Source organism: Chlorocebus sabaeus, chromosome 16, assembly GCF_047675955.1.
Source record: "Chlorocebus sabaeus isolate Y175 chromosome 16, mChlSab1.0.hap1, whole genome shotgun sequence".
NCBI lineage: Eukaryota > Metazoa > Chordata > Mammalia > Primates > Cercopithecidae > Chlorocebus > Chlorocebus sabaeus.
Genome location: NC_132919.1, coordinates 13,432,078 through 13,455,473, shown reverse-complemented (window position 1 = coordinate 13,455,473; position 23,396 = coordinate 13,432,078). Strand labels below are relative to the sequence as shown.

At 42.6% G+C, this 23,396-nt stretch overlaps 1 protein-coding gene across 2 annotated transcripts in view; it reads left to right on the top strand.

Annotated features, from left to right (window-relative positions):
* The first annotated feature begins 317 nt into the window (after window positions 1–317).
* HS3ST3A1 (heparan sulfate-glucosamine 3-sulfotransferase 3A1) overlaps window positions 318–23,396 on the top strand; it is a 102,026-nt gene continuing 78,947 nt past the window's right edge. Inside the window, exons 1-2 of one of the 2 annotated variants that reach the window (XM_008010425.3) lie at window positions 318–2,028; window positions 3,728–3,820. In XM_008010425.3, coding sequence (XP_008008616.3) covers window positions 1,430–2,028; window positions 3,728–3,820 — 692 coding nt within the window. In that variant the 5' untranslated portion in view covers window positions 318–1,429. The remainder of the gene's footprint in view (window positions 2,029–3,727; window positions 3,821–23,396) is intronic. The other variant, XM_008010426.3, reaches the window with a different exon arrangement.

Sequence of the window (23,396 nt, the reverse complement as noted above, 5' to 3'; positions counted from 1 at the left end):
AGGCCCGTAGCAGACAGTTGAGTAGGTAGAAGTCGAAGCTGCTGCAGAGGAATTCGGTTTGCGCCAGACAAACGGGGGCGTGGCGTGCAGCGCAGTACTGGGAACTGCTGCAAACAAAACTTCCAACGGGACGAAGAGTAGGCTCCAGGCGATGGAAAGTGGTGGGATGGGGAAGGATAGGGCAACAGTGCCGAGAGAGGAGCAGAGCACGGGGAACCTGGAGAGGTTCAGGGCTGCGGAGGGCTCAGCTGCGGTGGAGAGCTCTGGAGCCTCTCACCAAGCTAGTGGCTTCTTGGGTGGAAGTCAGGCCTCCAGGGATCCGGCCGGCCTTAGCTGTCACTCAGGCAACCCCGAAGCCGCCACAGACCCCGGATACACTGGAAGGGGGCGAAGCCGCCGGGAGGAAAGGGGGACACTGGGGAAGGGGCGTCGCCCCTGCCACCCCCGCCCTCTCCAGTGCCATTGGGCGGCCGCTGCGGAGCCCGCGCCACCTTTTCTCCATCCTACCCCGCCCGTCTGGCCCCGCCCGGCCGCTGGTCCGCGCCCCGCTGCGCTCGTCCTGGGGCTGGTCGGGCCCGGGCCGTTGACGTCACCAGCAAGTTTGCTGCCCTCGGCGTCCCACGTGTGGCGGCGGTGGCTGCGGCCCGGGAGGCAGCCGGTGAGTGCCTGCGAGCACAGTGGCGGGGGCCGCTGACAGGTCCCGCGCAGCCCAGCCCCACCAAGCAGCTCACTGGTGGGGTCCAAGGGCAGTTTGGAGCAACCCGGCGCGCACCGAGAGGGGTGGACGGCTCGGCAAGGGCCTCCTGTCTCCCGCTCTGGCAGAGGGACTCGGGCGGACCTCGCTCCTTGGCCAAGAGAACCTGAACCCGGGCGGAGAGAACGCACCCAGGCGGGCAAGGGGACCAGAGGAAGCCCGGGCTGGAGGGCACTGTCGCTCACCCCTGTCTGGAGCGCACGGAGCGCAGAGGCGCCGCAGCCGCCCGTGCCCTCACCGGGACCGAGCCAGGGATGCAGGATCGCTGAGCGGACATCCGCCCCGAGAGGCCGCTCGGGGCCGGGGCTGAGACGCACGCCTTCGCCACTGCTGCCAAGACCCCGATTCCGGCGACTCTTGGGGGAACCGGGTGGCCGAGGGCTGCCCCAAGCTCAGGACTTGGGCGAGTCTAAGAAGATGGTTTCTTAAGCACGGACCCGCGTTCCCCTTCCCGCCCCCTCGACTGGAGGCAGGGATCCTGCGTGAGGCCCCCGGGGGCTCCGTCTCCCCGCGGAGCCCCGGCCGCTGCCTCCCGGGACAGTTCGCACGGCCGCAGGGGCGCACGGCGATGTGGCCTCCGTCCAGCGCGCAGGCACGCCGGGGGGATGCTCTGGCACCTGTCGGGGTCCCGGCCTAGCATGGCCCGCGCGTTGCCCGACGTCGCCTCCGGCTAGGATGGCCCCTCTGGGCCCGGCCGGTGCCCTCCCCACCTCTGCCGAGCCGCTGTCCCGCAGCATCTTCCGGAAGTTCTTGCTGATGCTCTGCTCCCTGCTCACGTCCCTTTACGTCTTCTACTGCCTGGCCGAGCGCTGCCAGACCCTGTCCGGACCCGTCGTGGGGCTGTCCGGCGGCGGCGAGGAGGCGGGGGCCCCTGGTCGCGGCGTCCTGGCCGGAGGCCCGCGGGAGCTGGCGGTGTGGCCGGCGGCGGCACAGAGAAAGCGCCTCCTGCAACTGCAGCAGTGGCGGAGGCGCCGGCCGCCCGCGCGGCGCGACAACGGCGAGGAGGCGGCCTGGGAAGAGGAGTCCGCTGGCCTGGCCGGGGGTCCCGGCGGCTCCGGGGCCGGAAGCAGCGTGGCCGAAGCCCCGCAGGGGACCCTGGCGCTGCTCCTGGACGAAGGCAGCAAGCAGCTGCCGCAGGCCATCATCATCGGCGTGAAGAAGGGCGGCACGCGGGCGTTGCTGGAGTTCCTGCGCGTGCACCCCGACGTGCGCGCCGTGGGCGCCGAGCCCCACTTCTTCGACCGCAGCTACGACAAGGGCCTCGCCTGGTACCGGTGAGCGGGGCGGGCCCGGGCGGGGGCTGAAGGATCCGGGGGTCCTGGGCTGGGAAAGACGTGGGAGAGCCCTCGGTGACCCCCGGTTCGCCCTCCTGCCCACTTCTTGCAGAAGGCGAAAGGTCATCAAGGGTCTTTCTTCTCTCTCCGCCTTCTCCCTCCTGGGAAGTGAATGTTGAGGGAGACAGTGGGAGGGAAATTCTGGCCTTCATGATTTTCATCCTTGGGGATCCCTCGCCAACAAATAGCTAGTCTGGTCTCTTTCTCCTGCTCTGCAAAAGTATTCATATATTTAACTAACAGAAAAAAAAAAGTCTCTTCTAAATTAGAAACCTGTTCAACAATTAATAGATTTCCTTCCCCTTCCCAAGGAAGCCCGTTTTCATTCTTTATCTTTCGGGCAGTTCTCTGTGGTTAACACAGTCTTTACCATCAGGTATTTATTTACCTTGACCTTTTGCCAGATAGTTGTCCTAGGTGGGAAGTAATATAGAGACTTAGTAAAAGTGTCAAGAACCAGAGAATCTGGGTAGTTTGGAAAATATATGCCTGTCTGAGCAACAGAAAGCAACCAGGCACTGTATTTTAAAGGACGCTTGGCAGTAACTTTTGTTTGAGGGCAAGGAGTGAGTTTTGTGAAGGGCTTTTGATATTTGTAGGGATCCAAAGATCTTCAAACAATCCTCTTTACAGATAAGGTAGCCAATTAAAAGAAGAAGAAGAAGATAAAAGAGAGAAAAATACATTGGCACAACGTTGCCAATACAGTTTAGGAAATAAGTTTCGCTTAGATCTTAATCTTAAATTTGCCAGTCTCTTCAAATTCAGACCACCGTTAATAATAAAATCAGCCAGATTCTAATAAATCTAGTGTCGCCTGGATTTTGTTTGCCATAATATATTGGCTTTTTTTTTTTCTTTCTTCAAAGTACCAGTAAAAATTATGTTGCTAGTTTTCCATTTTATAAAGTTTATCTTGTTCATAAAATATGCATTCTGTTTGTTATTTTAACTGAAACAATGTTACAAAAATTACAGCAAAATTTAGGTACATTTCAAAAAGCCCATTAAATTAACCATTCATCCCCAACACAGAAATGGATATGATTTGACAAGTTTATTTACTTGAGGGGCCAATTACACTCTCAGATTGATTTCAGGAGCCGAATTTACAGTAAATCTTCTCATAGAGAAAAGATTTGGCCCTAAAAATAGAATTTGAACATTAAACACGTTTAAAACAGCAACTTTCCATTTGTTGGAAAGAAAAAACAAACAACATTCCCTTAATATAGATGATATATCATTTAAAATCATCAGCCACTTAAAATATCCCCTTGTGTTTCTGTCATTTATGTTGTATCCTCTGGGAAGTTCTTATAAAAATGACCTGTTGAATCTGAAAACAACAGGTCCTTCTTTTTAGCACAAAGGCAGTTCTGTTTTTTCCATCAAGGACACGAGAAAGAAGTGATTAAAGACCCCTAAAACTCTTATCTATAGCAGTTTGCATTGAATTCGGCCTCGAACCGTGCTATAAGCGAACACATTTCACGCTGACTGTCTGAAACATCTAACACTATGTTGGGCTCTGAGGTGCTATTAAATATGGTGAAATATTTAGTACTAAAACCCTTTATTTTCCTTTTGCCACATAAACTTTATTTCCACAAAGTAGGATTGTTTCTTCTTATTCCAGAAATGAGTATTTGAGGGCACAGTGTATCTGCAGACCTGGATCTTATTTTCCGTGGACCTTTCTGAGCTCCTGTAAGGGGAGGAAGGTTTCAAGGTAACTAGAAACATAAGTATTTTTTTAAAAAAAAGAAAGAAAAAAAAAAAAGAAAAAAAGAGTCATAAACTTGTAGGCCACTCTTTCCTTTGGAAACTGAAAGCATGCTATAAAGTAAATCTCTCCTTGGATTGTTTACTCCAGCAGAAGAGTTCTATAAAGCAATTTATGGTGGTTACAAAAATAACTGCACAGTAGACTTCATGGTTTGGTGAATTTAATTTTCTAAGTGTTGGAGCAATGTCTTTGTTTTACCATTTGCAGTGGTTTTTTTATTGGATGCATAAATTTACGTTTAACTCAATTACATAGGAAACTTACTTTAAAAAACTCCAACCTATGGAGCTTAGATTATGTGATTATTTAATGAAATTTCCCCAAAGTTCTCTTTCATCTTGGCTCTGAACTTGGAGTTTGATGTTTGTGAGTAAGACTGAAGGCTCAACTATGAAAAAAAAACAAAAACTCCCATCCAGAATGCCACTTCAATATTAAGTGCATTTTAGCTACTTATATTTGGCTAATAGTTTAGAACAGGGGGATTCAGTTAGACCTGCATGAGTCAGCCCAAACTTTGCAATACAGGATTTGTACCACATGCTTATGACCACACTAACACAGACACACACATAGGAACAGAAATAAATTCCAGATATTTGCACCCAGCAGTGAATTATGGAAGAGAAAAACCTATATAATTATTTTTAGGTGTACATTGACGTGGGAGAATCCTAAAATGTCTAGCCATTTTTTTGGCCAGTGAAATCACTCAGCTAGCCATAATAGTTTGTGGTGGCAGCGCCCCCTACTGTCCCCACAAAGGGACAAATCTGTTGCTATTAGCAAGTTTGAAGAAAGTCTCTTGGAGAACGAGTCTGTGAGTTAGAAATGCCTGTTGCTGAACTTTTTCAGTCAATGACTCTCACTGGGAAGAAAATAAAATACTTGATGAAGTTTTTTCCAAGAGGGAAGTAATAAACACTTCCTTCATTTGAACACACTTGTTGTGAAGGCAAAGAAAACAAATGTATTATTCAAAATCTCTAGAAAGAAAGTTATTCTTACTAATTTAAATGTCCTAATAGACTTCCTCTAAAATAAATACAACAAAGGCAAATTTTTATATGCTGAGAAACTCGACCCTGATGGAGTTAAAAAAAAAAATTCCTCAAACTTAATTTAGCAGACATGGTATCAGTACAACAAATGTGTGTGGCTTGCAGGTCACGGGAAAGCTGTCCTTTTCAATGAATAGTCTCCATTTCTCTTGTATGTGTGGTGGCTTCATACAGGAAAGGAAAAAGCTTCCTTAGCTTCAAAACATTGAGATATTTGCTGGAAGTCAGGACCAAATACCTCTACTGTAGTTCAAAAGCAGGCGAGTTTAGAATAAGGAGGCTCTCTTCTGCTTTTTCTATCTGTACCAACTAAAAGGTATGCCTTTTTTTTTTCTTGCAAGCTAAAAGATACCTGTTAATAAAGTAGTTAAATATGTGTGTATGTGTGTGTACGTGTGTACACATACACATACATATGTACGTATATAAATGTTTAGATTCAATAACATTTCAGTCTATTATTTTGGTGCAAGATAGGAAATATTTATTATCCAGTCTCTTACACTAGCATGTCTATTTCTTATATTTCAATTTCTTTTCTTTAGCAAGTCTGGACAATTTCAGCAGAGAAGGATACCACTAGAATCATTTTATTCTAGAGGATACGGGAAGATCAAAGATAGTCCAGATCAGAGTTTAGGAGTTAGTGCTCCCCGGACTTCACCAAAATCTGAAATTTCCTGGCCTCGAATGATCATGGCCCTGTTTTTCAAGTCCATTAGAGAGGCAGACTGAGCAGAGGCCCTTTCGATTCCTAGGAGGAGAAATTGGTATTTCGTAGCAGCTGGGAGCAGCTGCGAAGTCCCTCTACGTACAGTTTCCCACCCTCCTGTACTGGGCAAGCCCCTTCTGTGTGAAGAGTTTGAAATGAAATCTGAGCCAAGGAAGCTGCAGTCTGGCCACCCATGCAAGGTCGTATGGACTGAAGGCCAAGGGCACTCTGTCCTTAGGGCAGAGGAAAGAACATTGGGAATAGGTGAGGGCTAGGAAGAGAGTGAGGTGTTGCTTTGGACTCTGAGTCTAGAGTACTTGTCTACAGAAGTTCTCAGTACCTGGACGTTCCCCACCTAGTCACAGGTTGGGGAGCCAAAATGCTGTCATCTAGTTTGCTAAATGTCTGAACTCTGGGCTCATCCCCAGTAGACAACCAGAAATGCAAGTTGATCAGCCCAGTTCCTGTGTGTGTGTGTGTGTGTGTGTGTGTGTTTGCCCTCACACATGCATGTGCATGCAGGAGCAGACACCCAGAAGGCAGGGACAATGACAGAATTTATGATAGGAAAGTTACTAAGTAGTTGGGGAACTTCTGAGCGATACTGGACATCCTGAGTAGGGAACAGTTTGGGGGCACTATTGACATCATAGTCCAGGCATTAAACAACAACAAAAACCCTTGGTAGAGCTTGGACTGGAATGCCTTGTGTGAATGAATATTCCTTTACAGGGATGAGATTTACAATATGCTCCTATACTTCATGTGAAATTCATAGACTTCTATGAAAATCCACCACTACATTATAATCTCCTGCCCTCTCTTTAAAAAGAAAACACCCTGGCCAAAATATTTGTCTCCTGTAAATAAGTCTGTTGATTGGCCAGGAAAGGATAAGTGCCAAATCTGTATTTTGGCAGGGTCATGGGAATGAAATAAGCCTGTGTAATTAATGACAACAGGGCCTAACCTCACATAGACCAGATGCTTAACTTCATGAGAAGAGTGTTGCAGGGCAAACAAAACTCCCTGATATGAACAACAACAACAACAACAACAACAACAACAACAACAACAAAAGGCCTCATATCTCTCCGGGACACAGTTGAACAACTGCAAATTGCAATTACCATCAGTCAAATTGCTGGGCCCAGTCGGGAATTTGATATTCTCAGCTCTTTTCCTTGGGGGGCAATCTTCCTCCACCTAGTGATAGTAAGTTGGCTGAAAAAGAGCATCGTTTCTTGGTATGGGTTTCCTAATGATATTAAACCCCAAGCTTTTAGAAAATTTGTTTCTGCTTAAGTGATGAGTTGCAATTGTGAACATAAGGTTTCTTATTAAATATGTGCCTCTAATATGTAATCAGAGGAAATCGTACTCCCTCATCTTTGCATTTTATAAGGATATCTTAAAAATGCTTGTCAGCACTTTAAAACTTTTGCTAATTTGATACAATTTAAAAATCTCTATGGCGGATATTTATATAGTGAACACATAAGCTGTTGTGAAGCTAAAATTTGGAAATTGAATTTATGAGAGGGAAGTTATTAAGTAGTTGGGGAACTTCTGAGCAATATTGGACATCCTGAGTAGGGAAGAATTTGGGGGCACTATTGAGATCATATGCCAGGCAATGCTGAGTTAATGAATGGAAGCCTTTCCCCAGTTTCTTGCCTTCAGTGATGCAACTCTTGAATTTTTGCCTTACTATGTGGTCATGATTCTTCATGCCCCTAAAAACTTACATTTATCCTAAGATTGCCCGACTGCATTACAGAAATTCAGAACTGGCCTGTTTCAGTTGTCTGATGACAAGAAATGTGAAAAGAGACAGGGGAAGTGTTTATTAACAATGAAGTTTAGTACTTGCCATCAGGAATTCCAGAGACATTCTTGCAAAGGTTTCAACACAGACTACCGACTCCATCAGCCCGCTTTGAATGTGATGTGTAGCGCCACCTAGTGGGAGGAGGAGTCAGCAAGCAACACCTAAAGGGAGGACTTGGAAAAATCTCATCATGATAGAGCATATTTGCGGTCCCACTTTAAAAAAGAAACTACAGCAATATCAAAAACTTGTGTTTAGGTAGCACTTATAGCAAGATGATGTGCCTAGCACAGATGAGCTGCACTTTGCTTTTTTCCAGGCAAGGATAAGTCACTTCATTTAGGCAGGGAGTTGATTCTTTGGAGAGAAATAAAGAGATTTGGCTTCACAATAAACTGAAAACCAAGATCTAAATGATTAGGGGATTTATATTAAAAATGCCTATGACTGAAAGGAATACCATATGCCCCAGATTACTTTTGTTAGTGTGTTTTGCCTCTGTGTCTGAAAGCCAGCTTCAAATGAAAATACTTCCAGATGATTTTATTTCAACATCAGTAATGCAGGCCTGTTCCTTCCCCTGTGTGGTACAGGCTCTGGAGGAGGGTTCTGGGATTCTAAACAGAAGCCTGTTTAACCCTTAAGGCGCTTGAGGTGCCCCGTTGAGAATCCTACCCATCACACACAGGACAGCTTCACAGGAAAGCGCTTCGAGAGTTCCGACAGGACAGGCGTTTCTGCGCCTGCAGTCCAGGGCCTGGGAGAGCAGGCTGGGACGCAGTGTGGTGGTCAGGTTAAAGGAAGGCAGGATGATAGGGACAAATAGGACAGATTGAGTGGAGAAACTGACAGACACCACCTTAACCAAGTAACCAGGGTTAGCATTCCCTTGTTGTGTTGAGATCATGATCCCTGATATAATACAATAGGATGGCACTTCACCTGTGCGGTAATCTTCCCCCAAATCCATAACCCCAGTATAGCCATGAGAAAACATTAGACAAACACTAACTGAGGGACATTTTACAAAATACTTGACCAGTACTCTTCAAAAGTGTCAGGATCATGCAAAACAACGCAAGACCACTAAGCTAATCTGTCTCAGATGTGGGGAGACAAAGGTGAGTCATGACTAATGAGTAAACACGAGGGTGCCGTTGGTTGGATCCTGGGTCCGAACTAAGGCATTTATGGGAAAACTGGGGAAATGTGGATAATGTGTACAGTTTAGTTAATAGCATTATTATTCAGGTCAATTTCTTGGTTTTGATCATTGTACTGTACTAGGATTGCGATATCCCCTAAGATTATCATCTGGGTGAAAGGGGTATGCGAATTCTCTGTACTATTTTTCACAGTTTTAATATCTAAAATGATTCTAAAATCAAAGGTGCAAACAGCAAAGAAGGCGGGAGAAGCCTAACAGGCGTTGAAGGATGAGGGCTCATGCTGAAATACTGTCTGTGCCGATTCCCTTTTATTCCGTGTTTCTTCTTTCCTTTCCTTCGGAAGGGCCCCCAGGATGGGCCCGCCAGCTTCCCCTCCCCTGCCCGCACCTGTTGCTTCCAGACATGCTGATCTTATCCTCAGCTGATTTCATAATCATATTGGCTCACGGCTCCCCTCCTACGCTCTTGTTCCCGAACCAAGCACAGAGACAGTTTTGTATTCCTTTCTGTCTGTCTTCTACGGCGGGCAAATGTAAAGTGAAGAAGGTGTGAAAGTTTCCCCAAAGCTTCTTGTCATAGAGAACAAAAACGCTGATGTAAATGACAGGTCTCTGAGGGCACAAAGAGTTAAAAACTAAAATAAGGGTCAGAGGAAAATCAGACTTGGGCGTATGACTTTTTTTTTTTTTTTTTTTTTTTTTTTTGCTACAAACATACAAAGGAACAGGTGTCAGTGGTTGAAAGCTGGTTGTAGGGTAAATAGATAGATAGGGCCAGAGCTGTGGATGCACCTTATGGCGAAGATGACAACACGGTCCAGATTTTCCAGGCCAGCTTAGGAATTTTATCTGCTTACTTTACTCGTTTTAACCTTTGTTGTAGACACTTTGAGTTATGAAACTTTCCATAGGAGAAAAACAGACCTGGAACAGTTAATGCATTCAAGGAGGAGGCAGGAAGAGAGAAAGTGCAACCTTCAGAGCTCTGGAGGACCAGTTTCATTGCACCTTCTAACCATGCGGGTTTATTCCACTGGAGCTGCTCAGCCAGACTCTCAGCGTTATCAGACTCAAAGTTCCTGTCTAGGTGGTGTGCTGTCGTTTTCTGCTTCTGTTTTTAAGCACACAGTTATGTTGATCTGCGCTTCTGGTTGAATAGAGTCATGAAAATCTCCCTCAAAACATTTCCTCTGATATTTTTAATAACTGTAAAAATAGTTTTATCCATGTTACATTTTTCCCTAAGCAAAACAAAGCAACACCCGCTCCATCAAGAGACTCCAAGAAACTAACAGTATTTTCTTCTAATCGTGCATTCGCTTATCTTTATTGGATCTGTTGTATCAACTGCTTTCGTGCAAGGGATAGACTGCAAATGCTTATGTAGTTAAAAATAATTTCTGTGATTTAATACCATTCTCTACTTGTTTGGCATTTTTCCATTTTAGTGGCCATACACTTTTCTTCATGCGTTTTAGCCCTTTTTTAAAAGAGCAAAATAATTGGACCCCGCAGTGTACCTTTGATGAAATCTATCATTTCAGAGGTGAGGTGATATTAACTATACTTGTTGAGGCCACACTCTGTGCTGGATGATGCAGAACGACCTGTCGCTCGTAGTCTGATGTTATTAATGTGATTCCTATTTTTAAGCAGGTCCTATCATTTTCTACATTTTATAGATCAGAAAACAGGCTCAGAAAGATGAAATAACTTGTCCAAGGTCGTAGAACTATGTACGTTATAGAACTGCTGCCAAATCCAGATTCACCCACCTCCGGCATGCCAGTGCCTCACCACTGTGGTGAATGGTCTCTGTGATGGTCTCTGGCAGAACTGCCTACAGCTAGTTCCTGCCTACATAGCAAGCCACCAGTGTCTCAGAGGTGCAGGGGACTGAAAGGCCCATGTGGTAGAGTGACTTGGATGTTCTGATCTTGGACCTTTAGTTAGAAAATGGGACAGCACATTAGGGCCAGGTGTGGTGGCTCATGCCTGGAATCCCAGCACTTTGGGAGACCAAGGCAGGCAGATCACTTGAGGGCAGGAGTTCGAGACCAGCCTGGCCAACATGGCAAAATCCTATCTCTACTGAAAACACAAAAATCAGCCGGGTGTGTGGTGGTGCGCGCCCTGTAATCCCAGCTACTCGGGAAGCCGAGGCACAAGAATCGCTTAAGCCCAGGAGGCAGAGGTTGCAGTGAGCTGAGATTGTATCACTGCACTCCAGCCTATGCAACAGATTGAGACTCTGTCTCAAAAAAAAAAAAAAAAAAGAAAGAAAAAAAGAAGTTTGGGCAATCCATTAAAATATGGTTGTAAAAGTGAATTTTTAAAAATATTTAAATATCTCTGTTAGTCAATTGGCCTATTATGGAATAGCTAATTATGGAATAACTATTATGAAATAATAATTTTAGTTATTGTTGTCAACTTTACTCCCTTTTTCTCTAAAGAAGTCGTCTGATCACAGAACTTATCTCGTTGAACATATCAGAAATCTCGTGTCATTCAATTGATTTTTTCCCTATTTATTACAAAATGACAATAACCACCAAAAACACTTTCCAAACTGCTGTGTGAGAAAGCCAATATGTTGTCAGAAATGTAATCAGAGCTGGGCGCAGTGGCTCATGCCTGTAAACCCAGCACTTTGGGAGGCTGAGGCAGGTGGATCACTTGAGGTCAGGAGTTCGAGACCAGCCTGGACAACATGGTGAAACCCTGTCTCTACTAAAAATACAAAAGATTAGCCAGGTGTTGTGGCCATGCCTGTAATCCCAGGTACTCCGGAGGCTGAGGTAAGAGGATGGTGGAGCCCGGGATGCGGAGGTAGCAGTGAGCTGAGATCACACCACTGCACTCCAGCCTGGGTGACAGAGTGAGACTCTGTCTCATTAAAACAAAAAAAAAAAAAAATAAAAAAAATAAAAAGGAAAGAAAAAGAAAATACATGGAATCGGAAGGATGCTTGCTGCTCCTGGAATTGGAGCAAGGAGAACTGAGGCTTATGTGCCGTGGCTAGTGTCATCGAGCTACCTTGAGGTCCCTTTTGCACCATAGGGATCCCCCAATCCAGTGCTCTCCCGAAACCTTGCTGAGCCACTCTGCCAGTCTGTCTTCTTCACTTTTCCATATTTTCATCTTTGGATTGATGCTTTAAAAAAATTCTTCAGATATGTTAATACCCCCAATGAGAGCACAACCTGGTTGTTATCCGAAGTACTATTCTATCTTCATTATTGTTGTTATTAATAATGTTTGTCAAATTGATTTCCTGTCATCTGGTCATTATTAGCACCAAGACTTTACTGGAGTGGTCAGGTCATTAGTCACATAAGACATGATTGTTGATCTGAACTTCCTTTAGTTCCAATAAGATAGAATCATAAACAGATAGGATGTTGGAGGTAGAAGGTATCCAAAAGATAAAGGTTGTCTTCTGAATAGGAAGAACCAGAAGTGCTTTGCCCAAGGTTAAGCTGAAAGACAAGAACTCAGTGCTTCTAATTCCAAGGATATAATTCTTAAATGCAATTGGGGAACAATTGCATACCTCCACATATGTAAGTTTGGTTTTGGTGGATTTGCAACAAAGATAAAAATATTTTTTTTAATGGAACCAATCGTAGCATTATTTTTTTTCCTCACAGAGCTATTAAATTAAAGCATTGAATTGAATTGAATCAATGGTCAATTCATCTTTAAATTTCTGTTTTTCATCTCAGATGTTTTCCACAATATTTTGATACTTAGAGGTGTGGGAACACAGCGAGTGCAATTGGTCTTGGGGTCCTTGAAAGTAATTTGTGTTTTATGTCCGTTGCCTGCTTGTAAAAGATTAGCAGGAGAAATCTGAGTATGGACAGGAAAAAGTTTGCTTTTTCGCTTTTTTCTCTCTTGAGTGTTCAGAGTAGGAAGTAATCAATCAAATTACGGGAATAAAATTTCTTTCCCCTTTTTCAGAGTTCTTACTTGGATTAGGTCTCTCCTTTCACTAGGAAATATCAAAGTTGCCAGACTGGTTTGAATGACAAAGTCAAAAATGATGTGTTTGTTATGGTCATAAATCTCTGCGGATTCTCATTAAGTTCAGGTATTTAACAAAAGGGAACCGGATTGAGCTGCAACTAAAGTTGTATTGCCGGAGCTAACTGCTCCCCTCGCCACCTTTCTAAACGGAAGCCGTGTTTGCCCTAACTCTGTTTTGAAAAGATGCTGCAGCAATGCAGTGATTTCATTTCACAAACAAAGCTTTTCACAAAGTAAACAAAAACTTGCACCTGTGTGTGCGTGCGTGCGTGCGTGTGTGTGTGTGTGTGTAATTTTCTGGTGAGCTCTAATTATTCTTGTAGTTTCTTTTGTCAAATGTTGTGTGTTTGCTTTTTCATTTTTTCTTGTTTTAAGAAAGAAAAGCCACTTTTTTCTTTCTAATGAGGCCTTGGTGTAGGAGGCTTTTGGATTACAACATTATTTGTTCATAAGGGCTTTCCCCAAAGCCAGAGGGTCTACTCGAATGCCCTGCTAGGGTTTAATGATGGAAAGAAAACAGATTGGATCTGTTTTATATTTATATGGGGAGAGGTCATAGGGAGCTAATGCTTGTGAAGAAAATTCTTGGGATTTTCAGGTGCATTTGCTCTGTTGGCGAAGGGTGGCAAATTGGGGAGCAGGCCTTGGAGAAACTACTCAGCTCCCACGGATTCTTACAAAGTAGGAAGGAGGGTTCCCAGTGCCTTGTCCTCTGACTTTTCAAAGAAACTTGGAGTATCGACTTTTTAAAAACGTATTGGAAAAGAATTTACGTATGAAAAACCAAAACCCACACGAAAACCAAACAAACGTCTGTGTGGATGAAGCGAATCAATCTCAACTGAAGTGAATGGCTGCTAGTTTACAGCCTGTGACGTGCGGTGAAGGTCAGAGTTAGACAGTCCACAGCTGGAGTGGACCAGGGAGTTTTTCAAACTGAATCACAAGACATGAATATCTGATAAAATCAATCCTTCTTTAAAAATGGAATTCCCTATAAAATGGGCTATACTAAGGTAACATAAAAGAGTGAATCCCATGTGGTAAGAAGGACAACTATTGCCTTGACAATCTTGGTTCTGTTTGTTGTATTTACTTACATAGATACGTGTGTGCTGAAAGGGTTGGGTGTAAAATGTATTTGTTATAGTGGATCCCAATAGAAAAAAAAGTTTGGAAAACACTGACTAGTGTACAAGAAACTCATGTTTGAAAAGACTAAAATGAATGTGCTAAAATGACTAAAATGAGAAACTAAGTGTGAACATTCTATGCTATGGATTCTAAACTTCAATCCTTTCAACCCTATATGCCCAAGGCTTGGAACTGTACCATAAATAGAATCACTATGAATTTAATGAAAAAAAAAAAGTTTAACGCCCCATTACACCAGGTGTCAGCAATTTTTTTTTTCTTTTTTCTGGAAAGGGCCAGATACTAAATACTTTAGGTTTTGTGGGTGGTGCAGTGTTTATCACAACCACTCAATTCTGCTTGTGTAGCATGGAAGCAGCCACAGATGATATGTAAATGATTATGTGTGGCTGTATTCCAATATTCCAATAAAACTTTATTGACCCAAACTATGAAACCACTGGCTGTCGTTTGCAGACTTCTGGGCTAAGCCAGAGGCTTCAAATATCTCATATGTGCTTCCTTTACTTATGGTTTACTCTCAGGTGAGCACCCGCAGCTAATATTCATGGCAATGTTAGGGAGGCCGAAGGTAGGTGATGAAACACCAATTCAAGATCCAATTCAGAAATAACAGAGCTCCCTGTGACTGTGTGGGAATGGGATTAGGCCATGCCCTCTGGAACTGCATGCCAGTGACCTGTATTTTTGAAACATATAAAGTTGTTTGGGAGGATGACATTTTCTAGAATGTGATTATATGCTCAACTACAAATATTCTGTTTTGAAACAGACATAAACACCAATCAAAGCAGTGGTAGCTCTTTTTTTTTTTTTTCCCAAGCTTAATAATCTGTTTTGATGCTTCCTTGACTTTGTACTTGAGTGTGTTTAGTTTATAAATCATTCCCTGCTCTCTCTTTTGCCTTTTTTCTTTAGATGCCTGGGCACCATATGAATCATTTAGGAGTAGTGGGGGTACAGTGAGGTCACTTTGATTGTCACCTGACTTCTGCACTGAAACAGCATTTCATTCACCCATCTGTCTGTGCAGGTGAGGAGTGAGACATCAAGTTGGGAACAAAGTTTGGGAAAGATTTTTGGAAATTTTTTTTTTTTATTTTTGAGACGGGGTCTCGCTCAGTCACCAGATTGGAGTGCGGTGGCACGATATTGGCTCACTGCAACATCTACCTCTTGGTTCAAGCGATTCTCCTGCCTCACCCTCCCCAGTAGCTGGGACTACAGGTGTGTGCCACCACACCCAGCTAATTTTTGTATTTTTAGTAGAGACAGGTTTCACCATGTTGGCCAGGATGATCTCAATCTCCCTACCTTGTGATCCGCCCACCTTGGCCTCCCAAAGTGCTGGGATTAGAGGCGTGAGCCACTGAGCCCGGGCTCGATTATTAAGTGGCATGTTTAAGGAGTTTGGACTTTATTCAAGTCCAGTGGAAATGTAATGGGAACCTTATATGTAATTTCAACTTTCTAGTAGCTACCTTAAAAAGGTAAGAGTAAAGAGGTGAAATTAACTAATAATATTTTAACTTAAGCCAATATGTCTAAAATATTATAATTTCAATATGAAATCAAAATAAAACATTATTGGTAAGAGATCTTGCAGTTTTTTATATTGTCTCCAAAATCTAGTATGCATTCTACACTTGCAACAGATTTCCATTTGGGTTAACTACATTTCAAGAGCTCAGTAGCCTCATGAAGCCAATGGCTATTCTACTAGCTACTCAAGGCACTGGAGACAGAATCAGGGGAGGCACTGAAGGCTTTCAGTGGAGGACTGATTTCACAGACCTCCTCTCGTTCTGCTTTGGAAATCTAATTCTCGGTGGCATATGGATGCACACTGGGATAGGTGGCTGTTGAGGAATCTAGAGGACAGATGATAGAGGCTTGAACTAGAGCAGAGCAGTGCAGTGTGCATGGGAAGTGAGGGAAAGATTTGGTAGATGTTTCAGAAGTAGGTCTTGTAACGTTGTGTGGAATACTAGCAATGCGGAAAGGAGGAGGAAAGGGAGAGTAGTTGAATACTTATTAGTAAGTGTAACTGTGATAAAGAACACAGAGGCAGGGTGTGGTGGCTCACACCTGTAATCCCAGCACTTTGGAAGGCCGAGGCAGGTGGATCATGAGGTCAGGCGATTAAGATCATCCTGGTCAACCTGGTGAAACCCTGTCTCTACTAAAATACAAAAAATTAGCCCGGCGTGGTAGTCCGCTCCTGTAGTCTCAGCTACTTGGGAGGTTGAGGCAGGGGAATCGCTTGAACCCAGGAGGCGGAGGTTGCAGTGAGCCGAGATCGCACCACTGCACTCCAGCCTGGGCAACAGAGCAAGACTCTATGTCAAAAAAAAAAAAAAAAAAAGCACAGAAAAATGAGTATTTAGATTGTAATTGGTGACTAAATGGTTGCTCGTGGTATAATTCTTTCAAATTTTGCTCTATTTTACATTTCCACAATAAATGCTGGTAATGGAGAAGGGAGGGTGGTTTCAAGGTCCGTGGTATCAGCTTCTACAGAAAGGATGAATACAGGTTTGAGTGTTTGCCTTGTGAGTTAAGAAGTCATTGGTGACCTCGAGGCCAGGTGGGCTTTTGTGGTGTGACAGAAGCCACATGGCATGGGGTGACGAGTAAATGGAAATGAGTAAATGAGTAAATCCTGTGTCAGAAGACACAGGAGGTAATGTGTATCTGTGTAATCTTTGCCACCTTCCCTGTCTTTCCTGGACTTGAGTCACCCAATGGGATCCTCATACTTGCTTTGTGATGACTTTGACTAGTTATCCATGTGAATAAAACTTCCTGAGATGAAAAGAGGGTTTAGAATGTTCTTACTGTATTTTTTCCTGGTTACTGCACTTATATGCCCTGGTTTCTGTGCTTATGTGGTTACTTATGTATAGTGGCTTGATGAATAGTTTTTTTATCAGAGAGTTTTAGCCAAATCCATCCTTCCTTCTTTCCTTCCTTCCTTCCTTCCCTCCCTTCCCTCCCTCTTTCCCTCCCTGCTTTCCTTCCTTCCCTCCCTCCCTCCCTCCCTTCCTTTCTTCCTTCCCTCCTTCCCTTCCTCTCTCCCTCCCTCCCTCCTTTCATTCCTTCCCTCCCTCCCTCCCTCCTTTCTTTCCTTCCCTCACTCCCTCCCTCCTTTCCTTCCTTCCTTCCTTCCTTCCTTCCCTCCCTCCCTCTCTCTTTTCCTTCCTTCCTTCCTTCCTTCCTTCCTTCCTTCCTTCCTTCCTTCCCTCCCTCCCTCCCTCCCTCTCTCCTTTCCTTCCTTCCTTCCTTCCTTCTTTTCTTCCTTCCTTCCTTCCCTCCCTCCCTCCCTCCTTCGTTCCTTCATTCCTTCCTTCCTTCCTTCGTTCCTTCGTTCCTTCCTTCCTTCCTTCCTTCCTTCCTTCCTTCCTTCCTTCCTTCCTCTTTCTTCCTTTTTTTTGGAAATTGCAGACTGTGCTCTTTGGATGAATGCTTATGGTTTCCAGCATTAATTATTAAATACATGTAACCATGTAGCATCTGAAATGCCTGTTTCATTTTCGTGAACATTTTGGTAAAAGCATAGTGGTTCTTCTTCAAGCCAGCACTTGTACCAGTCTATTCTAAACTCCATTGCAAGTATGTAAGTAAAGACAAACTTGCTTTAAGAATCTCCATTTTTTAAATACTTGCTTGAAAATTTCATCAGAGAATGAAGAAATTTAAATACCTTATGTTTTTTCCTCACTCACATTGAAGGCTTTTTAAAAAGTTTTACCATTGACTCTTCTTCCATCAGTGACATGTTTTTATGTGTTCACCTGTGAATACCAGATAGCAGATAAAATACTTTCCTTTTTCTTCTCTGGAAATCATGGTAATGGTGAGAAATCCTCAAAAACGAAGCAAAACAAAAACGCTCAGGAGTGAGAAAACCAAACCAATGTATTACTGCCGTATTGTCTGACTCACAAATGTATTGCTCATGGCAAAACCAAACCAAACCAAGCCAAATGCCATTGTAGTGTTCAATTTCTCATTTAGTTGACAGCGAATATTTCTCTCCAACTCATAGAGGTTCATAGAGAAAAGAATCAGAGAAAATTTCAAGCTGAATATCGTTTAAAATAAGTGGAGTGACTGTATGTAAAGTTCAACAACTATGTTCATGCCATCTCTTTAGATTTAATATTGGGATATTGCAAATAATTAATGTATTTCACCATGAGTTTCTTTTCCCGTTTGATAAAAGTTTGATAAAAAATCTAAGGGTAGGCCTTTAGCAGCATGGTGATGTGTTAAGGGGCATTTTTTCTGGAGGGGATGAGGGAGAAGGGAAATTGAGAGAGTATCAGGAACCCAGAAAACTGAAGAATTTAAAAGCTGGTGGCTTACGTTTAAATAAATAAGTGCCTGAGATCTTCACTTTTCTAATAGCCTGATTAAAGCCAGACTCCTTGTGACTCTCTGCATATATGTAACAAAACTTTAGAATATTTCAATGCATGACCAGAAACTCCACACAACTGCAGCGGAGGAGAAAGCAGAGAACCAAAAGGGGAAGAGAAAGTAGCACGGATGAAATGCTTCAGAGGTTCACCAATAAAAGGGCAAAGAGGCCAACATGGAGGAGAACGTGGTCTAAAGGCAGTTTCAGATTTTCTTAGCGGTCGAGCTGGATTTTTTCAAGGAATAACTCTGAAGACTTCTGTGACTCTTAAAATTCACAGACGCTGAAATGTTTGTACCTTCCCTACGTCCCCCGCGTCTCATGCCTTTCTATGGCCGTGGGTTTCCAGTGAATTTCCTCATACCCACAGTTTAATGCCTTTTCAGTTACCACTATCATTTTGTTCACAGAGAGGCATTTTTCTCTCATATCTGGAGAATGAATGGCTATAACATCTTCACAGGAATTTAAACGATCTGCCTCTACAAAATTAACAAATGACCGAGTCTCAGGAACTGTGCAGGCTACTTACACACGATCAAAGAGCAAATGTGAATCTTTGCCTGCCAGAGGTTACTCTGTATTACAGCATTATCTAAAAAATAAGGCACTCGGAAAGACATGAGAGTATTTCAAATACGATTTCTGATAGACTGATTGATTTCTCAAGGAAAGAAAGCATGAAAATCATTAAAGAATATAATGAATGAGAAAGTCGTGTTATGCAAATGAAAAGGTGATTATTTTGACATCTTAGAAATACGTTGGGCATTAAATGTTTCATTTCACGTGCAACTCCTTGGTCGTTTAGCACACCACATCGGTGGACAGATTATATGTTGGCTCTATTCATGCAAGCATGTTTTCCTTCATTTATAAAAAAGCAAATAAATCATAGTTCATTTAAATAGCTACATGAGTATATTGATTTGGACTTCTGACTTATGTATTCCTATTATCATAGTATACTAGCACGGTTGTAAAGGTTTGGGCAAAATTATTGCCCTTTTAAAAAGGAAGTTCTGAAAAACCAAATAATAACTGGATATTTAAGCAACTTCAATACGTTGATTTGGACATATGACTTCTTGTAGGCCTATTATCAGGATTCCATTGACTATGCTAGCTCAGTTTTAAAAGCTCAGGCAAAATCATTTTCCTTGAAAACAGAAAGTTCTTTTTCTTCCTCCCCAAGGCCGCTAAAAATTTGAACTATTGAACTCAGATTTGAGTGATGATGTACTATACTTTGCCAAACGAGTTGTTTCCCCTTTTATAACATCCATCAGGAAAAAAAAAAAAAAAAAAAAAAAAAGGAGGAACACTTCCTTTCATTTGTTCATTGGTCAAACTGTTTGCCAGGAAAGTCCTTTTTTGTGTGTCTGTTCGCTTAAGTCAAGGTAATTTTAAAATAGGAAGAAAATTTCACACTGTTCTCAGGTGACATTTAGGAAATAGAAAAGTATGAGTCTGTGTGCTGTGTTCTGCTGGTACGGAAATGCCCAGACAGTAGTTAAAGGGTGACCCCCCTCAGAACTGAGTTTATTTATTCTTATCTAAACATAAAGTACTTTATTATTAAGAAAAAAGTACACTATCACAAAATCTCGTTATTAGCATTGGAAATGACCTTGGGGTCATTTAGCCCAAAACTTATCTGATAGACCAAAGTTTATTAAAACAGTTCTGTAGCTATTCTAGTCATCAGATAATGCTTTTAAGATAAGTGCTCAAAACATTGATATAACATAACCTATTTGGATGGCAAAATATTTATTTAGTCCATTGCTTGCTTTGCCTGCTCATTGACGAGCAGATTCACATGTATTTATTCTGTATTTGTGTGGCTAGTTTTGAGACAGTGTTGGGTGTGTAGACAACTTTAGAAACATTATTTTATTAGCTCATGTTAAAGTTTATTTATTAGGAAGTTTCTACCTTTTTTTTTTTTTTTCTGAGATAGAGTCTCACTTCGTCACCCAGTCTGGAGTGCAGTGGCTTGATCTCAGCCCAGTGCAACTTCTATCTCCCGGGTTCAAGTGATTCTCCTGCCTCAGCCTCCTGAGCAGCTGGGATTACAGGCATGCACCACCATGTCCGGCTAATTTTGTATTTTTAGTAGAGGCGGGGTTTCTTTGTGTTGGTCAGGCTAGTCTCGAACTCCCAACCTCAGGTGATCTGCCTGCCTTGGTCTTCCAAAGTGCTAAGATTACAGACATGAGCCACTGTGCCCGGCCCACTGTGTGTGTTCTCAGTCTCACCCATCCAGGTCTGTTGTCTGGCTTTAAGCTGGATTTTACTTTACTATGCCTTTCTATTTAAAATTATTATTTTTTTATTAACTTGTTTTTAATTGACAAATACTAATTGCATGTATACATGTATAAACAGAGTACAATGTGATGTTTTGCTAATCTGATTTTAGATAACCTTCCATTCACCACTTCACAGTAATTCACAAGCTGCAACTCCTCCAATGCCCACTTCCATGAGAAAACACTAGGGCTTTTTCAAAGTAAAAGTGTCATTTTTATTTTAGAATTTCTGGATTTCTTAACCATTAGCGTGTATGGAACTGTGTTATCATTGCTATTTAGGTTCTTTTTTTTTTTTTTTAATGTGCCACTGATGAAAATTTTAAGTGTTGTACCCTAATCCTATTTTCCTCTAAGTCCTGTGGTTTTTTTTATCTTTGAATTTTTATCGGCATAGTGATTTGAAGAATGTGTGTGTTGACATTATAGCACAACAGACTCTATATGCTCCCCCTTACAAAAAACATGGCAAATGCCATGGCAAATGCAAGACATGGCAAATTCAAAACTCGTAGCCTTGCTTTTGTTTTGTTTTTAACCTAATTAAGATCACAGCATATGTATAATTTCTTTTCTTTTTTTTTTTTAGACAGAATCACTCTGTCACCTAGGCTGGAGTGCAGTGGCATGATCTTGGCTCACTGCAGCCTCTGCCTCCCAGGCTCCTGAATAACTGGGATTATAGGCAAGCACCACCACAGCCCTGCTAATGTTCGTTATTTTTAGTAGAGACAGGGTTTCCCCATGTTGACCTCAGGTGATCTGAGGAGTTCAGTCGGCCTCCCAAAGTATAATTTCTTATGATGCTTTATTTATTTACTTATTTTTTTTTTTGGAGACAGAGTCTGGCTCTGTCGCCCAGGCTGGAATGCAGTGGTGTGACCTTGGCTCACTGCAACCTCTGCCTCCCGAGTTCAAGCAATTCTCCTGCCTCAGCCTCCCAAGTAGCCCAGATTACAGGTATGCACCACCATGCCCTGCTAGCTTTTGTATTTTTTATTAGAGACAGGATTTCACCATTTTGGCCAGGTTGGTCTTGAACTCCTGAGCACAAGTGATCTGCCCACCTTGGCCTCCCAAAGTGCTGGGATTACAGGAGTGAGCCACTAGGCCCAGCCTAAATCCTCTTTTAAGAGTGTCTCATAGTAATCATTACCCCTTTAGGCACTTTGTAATTTGGGACTATTATAAGGGATACTTTTGATGGAAATCTTTGTTTGTAATGTTATTTCTAATATTGGGTAAAAGTTTAGAATATGTTTCCAGAAGTCGAATCATAAGGTCAAAGGCTATGAACATTTGATACATATTGCCAAATCGATGTCCAAAATGGTTGCATGAATTTACACTCCCAACAGTACTGTACCAACAGAACAGTGGTAGAGTTTCCACATCTTTATGATGCTGAAACAACAAAGATAAAAAATTTCATTAAAATGAAAAAATCTGTCCAGTTGTATGAATGGCTTTCTTTTTTGAAAAGATACAGAGTGCTACGCGTCTGGGAATTTAAAAATATATAATTATGTGATATGGTCAAGAAAATGTTCAGCTTATCTAATAATAAATGTTTTCCTGGGTAGCTGCATGTTGCTTGCATATTTTGTGTATTTAATAAAAATGACAAATTTGAGTATCTTTAATAATGAAAAATCAACATCTATTTTGAATACATGAAGTAATTCAAAAAATTGAATAATCGACCTACCTCTAAATAATCGCTTATATTGACATGGTCTCCGTAATTCCTCTTACTCAGGTAAGATTTTGTTATTAGGGTGTGTCTGGTGTTACGATGAAAATCTAATCACATTCATTCATTCAGTATTACCAAGTCTCTTTCCTGTGGCAAGCACTGTACTGAATATGGATATGTCTAGGAGAGACTGGGCCCAGGCTTCAGATTAGATTCAATAAATTTTCAGACACCACTGTGGAAACCCTGACTTTTTTTTTTTTTTTTGGAGATGGAGTCTCGCTCTGTCACCCAGGCTGGAGTGCAGTGGCACAATCCTGGCTCACTGCAACCTCTGCCTCCCAGGTTCAAGTGATTTTTCCACCTCAACCTTCCAAGTGGCTGGGACTACAGGCACCTGCCACCATGCCCAGCTAATTTTTTTTTTTTTTTTTTTTGTATTTTTGTAGAGACGGGGTTTCATCATGTTGGCCAGGCTGGTCTTGAACTACAGACCTCAGGTGATCCGCCCACCTTGGCCTCCCAAAGTGCTGGTATTACAGGCATGAGCCACCGTACCTGGCCTGGAAACCCTGACTTTTAAAAAGATTTTAACCTTTTTTTTATTTGAGACAGAGTCTCACTCTGTTGCCCAGGCTGGAGTGCAGTGGCGTAATCTCGGCTCACTGCAAGCTCCACCTTCCGAGTTCACGCCATTCTCCTGCCTCAGCCTCCTGAGTAGCTGGGACTACAAGTGTCAGCCACCACACTCGGCTAGTTTTTTTGTATTTTTAGTAGAGATGGGGTTTCTCTGTGTTAGCCAGGATGGTCTCAATCTCCTGACCTTGTGATATGCCCTCCTCGGCCTCCCAAAGTGCTGAGATTACAGGTGTGAGCCACTGTGCCCAGCCATTTTAAACATTTTTTTAAAATATCACATGGATTCTGTTGTCTGGAAGTCCTGTAAGTCACTTAGGCAATTCTTATTGTTCAATATTTTAACTTGATTCCAATATTTCACCATGACAAATAAAACTGCCGTGGACTCCTTGTTACTAAATCTTTAATGCTCACCTATCATTATTTTCTTAGGATAACTTCTCAGCAGAAAAGATGGCTGAGTAAAGTGGTATATGCATTTTTTAAA